General features: G+C 42.3%; 1 protein-coding gene across 1 annotated transcript in view; it reads right to left on the bottom strand.

The window, feature by feature from the left end:
• The window catches only part of TRIM66 (tripartite motif containing 66), a 47,215-nt gene extending 39,667 nt beyond the window's left edge, over window positions 1-7,548 (bottom strand). Inside the window, exon 1 of the mRNA XM_045194110.2 lies at window positions 7,305-7,548. Within this exon, the coding sequence (XP_045050045.2) occupies window positions 7,305-7,533 (229 nt within the window). The 5' untranslated portion in view covers window positions 7,534-7,548. The remainder of the gene's footprint in view (window positions 1-7,304) is intronic.
• Between the last annotated feature and the right edge of the window lie 5,282 nt (window positions 7,549-12,830).

Below are 12,830 nucleotides of genomic sequence, written 5' to 3'. Positions count from 1 at the left end.
AAGTGGCACAGAATGCACTTGGAGATGGGCAGGAAAGTAAGCTCCTGAAGGGCCCTGAATGCTAAGCTAAGGAGCTTGGCCTTTGTCCTAAAAGCAAAAGCAGCCCAAAAAGGTTCTGGAGAGAGACAGAGCTTGGCTTTCTGATTATTTTGATGGACTGCAGATGGCGGTGGGGAGGGGGTCAATGTCAGGGAGGAGGCTTAGGCAGCTGAACACTAATGGGACCCTGAACAAGGGTAGAAATGGAAAGAAAGTGACAGAGGAGTATTTCTAAAGAGAACCAATGGAATATAACCAAAATGAGATGTTATGGGGAGTGGGTTGTGTGAGAAAAAGGAGCCAAATGGATGGGCTGTCATGAACAGAGACAGGTGACAAGTCAAACAGGGCAATTGCCAAATCCCATCTTACCTCTGTCCTACTTTCTCTGGCCCCACAGCCTCTTAAGATCAGGCCTCAACCTGCCTTGCTGGATCAGTGATTCACAAATCTCTTTGGTATGGGTGTGGGACCAGGAATCTATGTTTTTACCAGGAATCTATAATTTCACAAATAATTCTTCAGCATCCAGACCAGCTCTGGTTCAATGACCAGGAATCTGGAACCAATGGCCTGGACAACTGTAGTCGCCTCCTAGCAGAACTTCCTGCATCCAGTCTTGTCTCCTCCAATCATTCTTTGAAGCAGAATGACTTCTTAAAAATATAGACTTGATCATACTCCACTGCCCGAAAACCTTCAATGGTTCCCCATTGTCTACAGAAAGAAGAGCTTAAATTGGTTGCGAACCATCACATTGTGGCCCTAAATTTCCTCGCCAGAGTTTCCACCTCTCTCCTTCAAGCAATCCTATATTCTAGCCAAAATTAACTCCCTCCTGTTCCTCCTGGCCTCTCCTCCGCATGCCTCCTCCTAGTACTACCCCTACCTGTAACTCACTGCCATATTTTTCTGGCCCTGCCTGGTTCCTACACAGCTATTCTTACTTGATGTCACCCACAGGTTGAAATCCCACCCAATTTTCCTAGGAAGAGCCCAAAACAGGGGTCAGAGAACTACAACTCGCCTGTTTTTATAAATAAAGTTTTACTGAAACCGAGCCATGCCCACTCATTCCCTTGCTGTTGATGGTTGTGTTTGTGCTGCAGCGGCAGAGCTGAGTAGTTGTAACAGCAGACGAATGACCTGCAAAGCCGAAAATATTTACTCTCTAGCCCCTTAACAAAAAAATTTGCTGACCCCTGGCCTAAAGCAACAACTACTTAAACAGTTCTAGCCTCACCCTTTGGGGTTCAATTCTGGTACTGGGGATCCTTCTTAACCCCAAGTTAACCACATCCCTATACGCTCTAGTTCTGATAACTGGGTCACATTTGAGCTGGACCCTCAGTTTTCGGTAGGATGTTCATAAGAAAGAAAGGGCATTCCAGGAGGAGGGGACACTATAAACTGAGGATTTCAGATGTCAGAATGTGGGGCCTCTTGGGGAAAGACTGGTAAAGGTAGGTCATATAGAGGAACGACAGGAGATGAGGCTCTAAAATTAGCTTGGGGTCAGATTGGGAAGAGGCTGAAAGGCCATGCTAAGTTTCTGTAAGCAACTGGGGGCCTTGAAGTGGCTAGAAATGCAGGCCCAGAACAGGAGAATGTGATCAGGGTTAAAGCTAGAGGATTTGGAAGAACAACTAACAGAGGAAATAGGTGAGATGATACCAGGCCAGGGGATCCAGGGACTGTGGGGCAGGGCCAGGCAGCAGATCTGAGCCAAGAGTCAGAATCTGGGCATGAAGGCCAGGTGACAGACTGAGATAGGACATGAAGGGTCCAGAGCCTTCAGAGCCCATGCTCCTCAGAACCACCCAACTGTGAAATATGCTTTCTGTGCCAAGGAAGAACCCATGGTAAACGGCAGAAAGTACAGGTAGGATGAATCTGGGCTCATTTCATCTGATAGAGTGGCACCTCTATCCCTTTTCTCTTCAACTCCCAAGAATCAATCCAACCAAGGACTGATACACTGGCATACTCCATGCAAAGCCACCGTCCCCCTTCCAGCTGGGCCTGGACAGAGAGACAGGGGTGGAACCAAGGGCAGCAGAGTTCCTACTCCAGGTCTGCAGTTCCTACTGGCCCTCAACCCCAGACAAGCCACAGACTGGCAGGCAAGGGAGCTGGACATTTTTTTCTGGTTGTATAAGTGACCCATTATGTGACATTCAGCAGGATTCTGGGCCTTTCTGGAATCCTGATGCCCCATTTATGCAATGAGGGGTTAGAGATAAGCTCCAAGGGTCATTCCTGCCCTCTATCCTCCACAGCATCAATTATGACTGCTCCTCATTGAATAAGAGAGTCCCAGCAAACAAGAGACCCCACCACAATCTGTCCTTCAATCACAGCTACCAAGAACTCCCTCCCTCAGCAATTCTGTCCTAGCTATAGCCTTCCCCCAAAACACAGCCTGCCTACTTTATTAGCAGGGGAACTGCTCTCCCAGTAACGAGTACTGTTCTGAGGTGCACAGTGCTCCTCCCAGGGCCCTAGAGAGCCAATTAAGTTGAGGAAACTGTTCATGAACGAAGAAGCCATCCTGCAGATAGGGTTCCGGAGCTCCAGCTTCTGCACCTGCTGCACACCCCCCTCAGCAGCCTGACCTCCACCTGGGAGACTTGGGTCACTACCCACAACAGGCCCCACAACTGTTGGACACTCTTTAGCACTTGGAACAAGCAAATAGTAGTCACCTTGCCTGCCAGGCCTGCCTATAGCTGAGATCTCACCCTGCACCCACCTCCCACCCTCTCCCCAGGCCATTAGAGCCCCTCCAGCTGAGCTGCTCATTAAGATATGCATCATTTCCCTCTCTGACTCTGAGGTTGTAGCATCTTGCATCAGTTAACTCTCTTTGGATCTTCCCAAAGCCCCAACACCTGCCCACTGAGGAACAGACATTGCTCCTCCTTTCGGCATTTGTAATTTACAAGGGACACGCTGTCACCAGTCACTAGCTTCAGGAAGCATGGGGCTATGGTGGTTCCTTGGTGTTCTTAGAGCTGTTCAAGTCTAGCCCTGAAAGCCAGAAAAGGCCCAGGATCTCCCAGTCAGTTAGTACTGGAGTCCAGACAGAGCTCCCGGGGCCACGACTGCCAGACTCTGGCCACATCTTCATCTTACCGCCCTCACCGACAATGGGAAAACCAAGATAACTTAAACAAGTAGATTCTTGCATTTTGATCTCAGAATCAAAGTCTCCAAGCTAGGATTTGTCTTTTAGTAGATTTGAAGAGAAAGAATAATGTTCCTTTTACTTTCATGGGGAAGGAAATACCCAATTAATTGCCGTTTCTCCCCTAAAACAGCAAATAGAGCCACAGGCACCCTGAGAATTTTGAAAACAGATCTAGCACTTAGTAAATGTCAGTTTCAGGCAGGCCAGCTCCCTCCAGAGCTTGTAACATTTATTTCAAGTATCACTTTGGGACTCAACAGCCAACTTTCCAGACAGAGTTTGACCTGGGACCATTCCAATTAGGTTTAAAATTAAATAGTCCAAGTAGGTATTCTCATTGACTGAGTAAATCCATTTCCGATATCCAGCCTTTCTGCACAGAACCTCCGGCCCCAGATATCCCACTGCATGTGCTCCGCACACCACTGCCTTTGCTCTGGTCCCCGTCACCAGCTTTGGAAGACCTTGCCCAGCTGGTCTCCTCAGAGCCCTAGACCTGATGCAGCCCCATTTCCTAGTGTGATGGAGTTGCTGGGGAGAATCTCAGCTAGGCTGTGGCTGCATTAATTAAAGATTTGCACCTGATGACTCAGGCTGCAGGGTTGGGTCTTCCCTCAAGGATTCTCCATGGAGTTTCCCCATGAGTTCAGTGACTCTGCTGAGCATGTAATCTCCCCGAGCAAAGTGCTACAGTGCAGATCACAAGCTTTGAGGACAAGTGAACTTGAATTTGACCTGATCTGACAATCTGCTACCTTCTCCCATATTTTACCTTTAAAGACCCCAGATTGGAAGAAATAGGATAAACCTTTTAGCAAGCCTATGCTCCTCCTCCGCTGGGTAAGGTGGCCATGCTAAAAGCTCTTTCCAAAGAACCAGGGTCCTAAAGCATGGCTTCCCAAATTATGGACCAGAAATCTAAGTTCAGGCATTGGGTGTCTCCCTAGACTTACCAGAGATAGGTGACAGCTCTGCTTTTCAGCAGACAGCTCATTCGGGTACCATTCTTTTAGTCCCTTAGAAAACATTCAGTATCCACCAGTCCTGGTGCATGAAGAACCTTCCAGAGGTATCGTTCCTTCGCCTGAACTTGAAACAATCTTCTCTTCACATCCCTGCCACACTGTATGACTATCATCTGTGTAGGGATCTGCCCTGACTATGAGTTCCTTTTCATCTCTGTACCCTAAATGTCACAGAGCCTGGTACACAGAAGTCAATAAATACCTGTGAAGGAGACAGACATACAAACCAGCAAATACCACACATGATAAGGTCCTAATATCTCCAGGTGGTAGAGGAAGATCATTCCACTCTTCACCCATAAATGCAAACACGGAAGGTAACAATGGCCTAGCCAGACCACTGGACATACTAAAAAATATAAGCTGCCACATATTCAAGAAATTGCCCCTTGAATTCCAAAACAACCCTATTTGCACTTAATAGATTTTTTCCCATTTCAGTTTCACAAATTCTAAGTAATAGTGTTTTTCCACATTTCTTGGTCTCTTGCTATATCCTCAGCATAGTACAGAATGTTTTGTGTGTATGTTCCCATTTAATCTTCATAACAACCCTGAGATACTTATCACCATCATCAGCCCCCTCTGACAGGCAAGAGAGCTTGCCCAAGCGACACAACTGTTTCGTAGCAGGCATATTAGGACTCACACTCAGAGGCCCAGGTATACTGACACCGAACCTTATGATTTTGGTCTCCGCTGCACTTAGAAAGTTTGGCAAACACATTACGATTCTGATGGTTGTCATCAGTATGAATTTAGTTTTCTGACTTTAGAGGCAAACAAAGCCTTGAGACATGCATATTAGTTTGTGTTAAAAATCTTAGATGAGATCAAAGACCTACACATAAGACCTAAAACTTATAAAACTCTTGGAAACATGAAGTAAAAGCTTCATTCATGGCAATAGAGCACTGGCAACAAAAGAAAAAATAGAAAAGTTGGACTTCATCAAGATTAAAAACTTTTGTGCATCAAAGGGCACTATCAACAGAACAAAAAGGCACCACAAGGAGCAGGAGAAAACACACGCAAATCATTCACCTGACAAAGGACTAATACCCAGAATGTATAAAGAACTCCTACAACTCAACAACAACAAAACAGCCACCTGATTTTAAAGTGAGCAAAACTAAAACTATACCACTAACCAGTAACTCCCCATTTCTCCCTCCCCCCAGCCCCTGGCAACCACCATTCTGCTTTTTGTTTCTGTGAACGTGACCACTCTAGGCACCTCGTGTAAGTCGAATCAGAGAGAGTGTGCGTGTGTGTGTGTTGTGTGACTAGCTTATTTCATGTAGCACAACGTGCTCAAGACTCATTCATGTTGTAGTATGTGTCAGAATCTCCTTCTTTATTAAGGCTGAATGATAAAATACCCGATTGTATGTATACACCACATTTTTTTTTACCCATTCACCTATTGGGGTGCTTCCACCTATTGGCTATGGCAAATAATGCCACTATGAGCATGGGTGTACAAATATCTCTCTGAGTCCCTATTTTAACTGTTTTGGGTATATACCCAAAAGTGGAATTTGTGGATCATATGGCAATTCTCCTTTTACATTTTTTTAGGAAACACCATACTGTTTTCCACAGAGGCTGTACCATTTTATAGTCCCACCAACAGTGCACAGGGATCCCAGTTTCTCCACATCCTCACCAACACATTATTTTCTTCTCTTTGTTTTTTAATAGTAGCTAATGGATGTGAAGTGGTATTTCATTGTGGTTTTGATTTATATTTCCCTATGATTAGTGATATTAAGAATCTTTTCACATACCTAATGGCCATTTGTTCATCTTGTTTGGAGAACTGAAATCCTTTGCCATTTTTAACTGGGTTATTCATTTTTTATTGTTGAGATGTAAGAGTTCTTTATATATCCTGGATATTAACCCAACAGTGCTAGAACTTTTAATATATATTTAAGATCTACCATATTTATAAATTTAATTTATTATGTTTCTAAAAGTTCTTTAAGTGAGCTTAATGGCTAGACAATTGCATTACTTGAAAAGAAAATACATTTAACGTATAAAAGCAAATATTAACTAAGTTTGTAAATATACTCAAATATTAATGAAAGGTCCTTAAAATTGACTGTTAAAATTTGCCACATTTATAAACAGAATAGTATTTATAAGCTAAAACCAAAAGTTTAAGGAAGAACAAAGTTTAAGTTATAAGTTTAAAAATCAGATATTAATTTAAAAATTCAAAGTAGACCATAAGTTCTCTGTGCTCCAAACTCTCATCAGAGACTCAGAGAGCTTAGGTAGCCTGCCCAAGAGTTTAGAGGGCTCAAAATTCAGATCACAAGACAATGCAAAGTTATACTGCCTCAAAGAAAACCTAGACTTGTGTTACAAATCACCTTGAAAATACTGCCAACAAAGACACACACACCAAAGATAATGTCTCTAAATGGCATCCACTTATTCGACTTTCTCATCCTATTAAGTTCATTCAACGAATATTCTTTGTACCACTATCAGGTGCCCAGTGCTGCAATACTGAAATGAAGGAAGCTGGTTGCTGTCTCCAAGGACTTTGCAGTTCTCACAGACTGTTTCCTAGGAAACCTGACATTCAAAGGCAAGACACAAGCTCCTCCTCCCTGCCTGGCAGCAGCTTAGATGGTGAATAGTTCACTAGTCAGTGTATCTGTTCAAAACCTGTTTCTGACCATCCCTAGGGAGCCCAGTCCATATCCCCCTGCCTCAGAAGTCTGGTGACCCAGGACACGTCCTCTCCATCTGGGGAGTCAGTCAAACCTGGGATTAAAACCTCCCCTGGTTTCTTAGTCTGCTGCTAATGTGGGGAAATCCCAAACATGAAAAGCCCCAGCTTACAAAACAGATGTATCAGGCATTAAGAGGACTTGCTTTGTCTCACAGATACCTCACAGAGTTGCTTTCAGCAATGAGTGTCCCTTGGGCATTTAAATTCTGATTCTTTCTACACCTAAAATTCAGATGCTATGAAACAGGAGAGACCTGTTACACAGAAGGAAATGAACCTGTGCTGCTTTTGTACTCACCATCTGGGTCAGTCCCGTGAGCCTTGGCGACTTGTCCTAGCTCCTGCATCAAGCCCTGAAAGCAGTCCTTACAGAGCAAGTGCTGGCAGGGTAGGAGCCAGGCACCCGCATACTGCAGGTCCTGTTGGCACAACGAGCAAGTCAGTACCTTGGCCTCTATCTGTCCACTCCTGTGTTTCCGGTCAACTAGTGGCAGCTCCATAAAGCTCACGCCCATATCCATGCCCATGCCTGTGCCCGAGACTGGGGCTTTTCCGTCGATATCCTCAGGCGTGAAGCAGCGTGTAGAGCGAGCAAGCTCCACTTCCTGTGAGTGAAGCACAAAGCAGAGTGATTGTCCCTGGTCAAGCAGCTCAGTTGGTTAGAACATCGTCCCAACATGGCAAGGTTGTGGGATTGATCCCCAGTCAGAGCACATACAAGAATCAACCAATGAATCATAAATAAGTAGAACAACAAATCAGTGCCTCCCCCTGCTTCTCCTCTCTCTCTAAAAATAAATAAATTAAAAAAAAAGACTGGTTTATTTCTTTTGGAAAGGAGATGTTCCTGGACAGGCCAGGGAGGACTCAGAAACCAAAGCCTCAGAAGCCTGGGTCACGTTCCTCCCCAGAACTGGAGCTCATGCCCTACAGCAGGTCACAGCCTCAGCCCCTCACTTGGGCCCAAGGAGAGAGCCCAGCATCTTTGCTGAGGAAAACAAAGCCTGGAGGGGTCTGCTAGGTTGTGTGTTTCTTACAGGGCGTGCTTGCCTTCAAAAGTGTCCCAGAGCTACTTGTGCCTCTTTATTAGTGGACCAGCTTGATCCAAGATTTCACTTTGGAAAAGAGAAGGAAATTTATTAAATGCCAAGTTTATGCCTGGCGCTTTATATACTGTACTTCAATCCATACAGCTACCCTTGGAAACAGGGATTATGATACTTTTACAAATTATATGAAACCACAAGGGGCAGGCTGAGGATACTGAGGCTCGGAGAGGTTGGGTAGCTGCACAAAGACAGATGGTAAATAGCAGAGTTCAAATTCAAATTCAAACCCAGGTCAGTCTGATTCCAAACTCCACTCTTAACTACTGAAATGCTTTTCAAGCTGAGGTCCACACACATGCTTTCATGAGTTCTCTCCAATAATTATTTTAAATTAGTGTCTCATTCTGGTTATGAGTTTTTTTAAGTATATATATTCTGGATCATCTACATATCCATGAATACAAGATGGAAGAGTTTAGGATCTAGTTCACACCAATCAGTGTTACTTTATCTCAGGCTAATGAGAAGAGAAAGAAGCAGGCTTAATATGTAAAGGATGCATTCTTGACACATGAAGTATAAATGACATTGGGCACACAATGAGGAATGTGTCACAGAACATACTTGGAACGGATGGAGGAGGTGGGGAAAGCGGGCCATCATCACTGGGGGGTGGGGGCGGGTAAGTTTGCCAAACTCAGCCACAACAGGGAGCACCACCTATAAGTTACAGTGGCAGTGAGCTTTAGCAACACATCATCTGCAAATGAAGTTAGTATGGTTAATTTCACTGTTTTGGTTTTTTAATGATTTATAAACTATGTTGTTTTATAAGAACAAAGGGAGTGTACCTAATTTTATATTTGTACTTTTTAAAGAAACAAAACAAAAATCATTTAATTCAAGTCTGGAGCTCTGTAATTATGCACACTTATTTGAGAGAACTTTCACTGCAGTCCACAGACTTTGGGAGCCAAGCCCACTAAGGACACAGGGTGATGGGGCTGGGAGAGGCCAGGCTGCTTGGAGGCCCAGCAAGACGCCACTGAATAAAGTAATGGGTAGGTTTCCACCTCTAACTCGCTACGGGGCTCTAAGGGCAAGTATGTCCCAGGGAGCAGCCAGAGTGGCAGCCCCGTGGATGTGAGGGCTGTCTCTCTTGGAAGGTTTAAATGGCTGAGTTTATTTTGTTGGACTTTGAGATCAAACTTTTTAGTTTTAGAACCCCTGAACATTTTTAAATTACTAAAGACACCAAAGAGATTTTGTTTATGTGAGTTACAGCTATTGCTATTTACCATGATGTAAATTAAAACTGAGATAATTTTAAATGTTAATTCATTAAAATAACAATAAACCTATTACATGTCAACATGAATAATATACTAGGGAAAATGAACAATTTTCAAAAAATAAATTTAGTGAGAAGAGTGACATTGTTTTTCCTTCTTGGCTTAACAGAAGACAGCTGGATTTCCATACCTGCTTCTACAGTCAATCTGTTGTTTTTTTGTCACATGTGAAGAAAATCTAGCCTCACACAGCTACACAGTTAAAAAACAGGAATATTTCAATATGGATATTTCAATATTTCAATTGTGGATATTCTTGGATACTATACGGAAATCCAACAAGGAGTAGTTTCCTAAAGGTTAGTTACAATGTGGAATCTGAAACCACATTAACGGACTTTTCTTACTCTGCTATATTCAATCCCGCCGATCTCTTTTGCACTAGAACTGCTCTTTCACACAGGCATAATTTTATAACACCAAGCATTGGTCATTTGGAAAATATTGGTTCAACAACTTATGCAGATGCTCCAAACATTCATGTTTCATCATACAAGAACAAAAAAAATCACGCTCTTTAACTTCTAATCTCATGGAAAATTCTTCATCTATTGGAAAGTTGTCAAACTAATAGAAGCAGCTGTAACTTTACCAGAATTCTAATTTTTGCCTGAAAACTCAAATTTTGTCACCAGCAGCAAATACTGCCAGTTTTTTCCTTGAAATGACAGGCTCACTTCATTTTTGAGAAAATACGCACCAAATTCCCAAGCCTGGATAACCACAGTTTGTCTGTAGCTGCTCTTTCAAGAACAACTGGTGTTCTACGCCTCGCACCAGAAAGGCTAGTTCAGCTTGCGACTCAAATAGCAGCACAAGTAGCGGAAGTGCTTAAAGCACACTTCCAATTTCTTCCAATTTCTTTTTACTGTTCTCTTAAAGAACAGTAAAAAGACATGTATTCAGGGATGGAAACTTAACAAAATTATCTACTGCTACATCTCGCACATTCTGAAGTGAAACTGGTTTTTTCGTTTTGTTTCTTTTCTATTTAATGCAAATGCATGGCAGTGGTACAATGACTTGTATCAGCAGTTTGACACCCGTCTTTGGCCTTTGCTTTGGCACCATCAATGCAAATATCACCCCAGGGACAGGCAAACAGCATCTTCATATTATGATGGAAACCGTTCTGACATCTGGCTCCCTGAAAGGGTCTCTAGGACTCTTACAGGTCTATGGACTTTGAGAGCTGCTGTATTCGACTTTGAATAACAGTTCTGGGAAAAGGGGAGGTGGCATGGCCTTCCAACACCAGTGGGCTCTGCTCAGAGTAAAAATATAAAGAAATAATTATTTAATTCCTGTCTCAGAAAAGCAATTGAAGTAACTCTGTGAGGATAAAGATTAAATTAAAGGCACAGCTAACCAATGAGTCTGATTTAGGGAAAATGGGGGAAGGTCAAATGACTTATTTCCTGTCCCCTTCTCTGGATGCTTTTCACCATAACTTAGTTCTTCCTATTTCCCCTGACCTGGAAAGTGGAGAGGATAGAAGGTGGCAGAATGTGCTTAAGCCGGGGGTAGCAAACTCAAATACCTACAGAGCGAGGCATATTCACCTAAAGGAATGTGGGTCAGTGTTGACAGACCTTAGTTTTTCAGAACCCCAGAAATTCAGACTTTTATTTAAATTTTAAAACATTGGCAACTAATTAAATTAAAAAGCATAAGAGAACAGCATGAATCAAAAAAAAATTACATATCAGCAATTATCTCGCGACTTTTGCTTTAGGTCAGGGAGAACCTGGCCTAAACGAAAGAAGCCTGCAGGATGGGAAACCTCACGTACAGGACTAGCTTGCTCACCAACCACCTCCTTTTAATATCCCCCACTCGGGGATCTGAGAGAAGGGAAGTGTTTCCTGGTTTCTGTTCCTTGCCAAGGAAGGAGAGAACAAGTCATTCCATGACACATTGGGAGTAAGAATTTCAAGATTGTTTGCACGGGTGGTACAGAACAAATTACTAAAATGGACTCATTTCAGGGAGGCAATGGGAGAAACACCAGGTAATGGCACAGCGCCCATGCTGTGTTAGGCTGTGCTGATGGTGATACATTATCAATTTCTTTATTTGTTGACTGTTTTAGGCACAGTGCTACAGCAGGACCTCATCTTTCTGGTTCCCCACTGTTCTTGCCCGTCACACCCTGGCACATAAATATGGTGCCTGAACATTGCAAGCACTCAATAAATATTTCTAAAATGAATGAATGAGTCCCAGTCATTTTTCATCATCCAGACAAGAAAATTAAGATTCAAAGATAATATGCTATTTGTTCAATATCATCCAGAGGTAGGAAATAAATGCAAGTTTCTGTGTTCTTTCCACTAATTTGATTATTTGAAATAAAATTAATACCCAAATACTTAAGCTCCTCTTTAGGTGCTGGTGGATAAACGGCTGTCTCAAGGATCCTAGAATTCCTCGCTTCACATTTCACGATTCTGAGTTCCATGGCAGCAGGGTTTTCCATCCTAGCTGCCAACAAAGCTTCTAGGAATGCACCTGCCATGTAGTACAATGAGATTTTTTTTAAATCTATCTAGCCCAGAAAGGAAAGACTCCCACAAAATTCCTAATCCTCAAATTAAATTATTTTTACTTTGTGCTGAAGAAAACCCTGTGGGCCTATGGATTTTCCCCAAATGCCATATTGCCATTTATCAAAAACTACTGATAAAAAAGTACCTTGAATCCGGTGTAGTTGAAATTGGAAACTATGCATACTGCTGACACATACATTGATACAATCCATAGAAAAAATATGTAACAACATAACATGAATCATAAAAATGTTCATACACTATAATCCAGCAATCTCTCTCCTGGGAATTTATTCTAGACAAGAAAATTCAGTAGAAGTTATTCAATAGGAGAAAAAACTATATATACATACAGATATTCAATGTATCCTGTCTCTAATAGCAAAGAACACAACAAGAAAAAAATGAAAACAAAATATACGAGAAAATGGCTTAGTAAGTTATAGTATGTGCTAAAGATAAATTACTCTTTAGCTGTTAAAAATAATAATCATGAAGACTGGGTAGTGATACAGAAAAATGTGACAGTATTAAATGAAAAGCAGAACACAAAGATTTGTACACTATGATCATCAGTTTTGCAGACAGCTACGTCTCCATGTGGACGAGAGCCAAAAGGTAATATTCAGACATGAAACACATTGTAGGGTGTTATGATTTGAGATGTTGATACTTATGTTTTATCCTCAAAAAAATTTTTTTAATGTTTTACTGTCTTTTCTATTACAAAACAAATTTTTTAATTTTCTCTGAAACAAATTTGGGTTTCTAAGTTTTTCGCTAATTCTCACTTAGAAGAGATTTCTGGCTGGAACAGATTTCCCATCTTAAATTCACAACCCTCTACTTCACAGGTGGCAAACACAAGGCCCGC

The sequence above is a fragment of the Desmodus rotundus genome, chromosome 5 (assembly GCF_022682495.2).
Source record: "Desmodus rotundus isolate HL8 chromosome 5, HLdesRot8A.1, whole genome shotgun sequence".
Taxonomy (NCBI): Eukaryota; Metazoa; Chordata; class Mammalia; order Chiroptera; family Phyllostomidae; genus Desmodus; species Desmodus rotundus.
The sequence above is the reverse complement of the archived record's forward strand: the minus strand, read 5'-3'. Positions and strand labels throughout refer to the sequence as shown.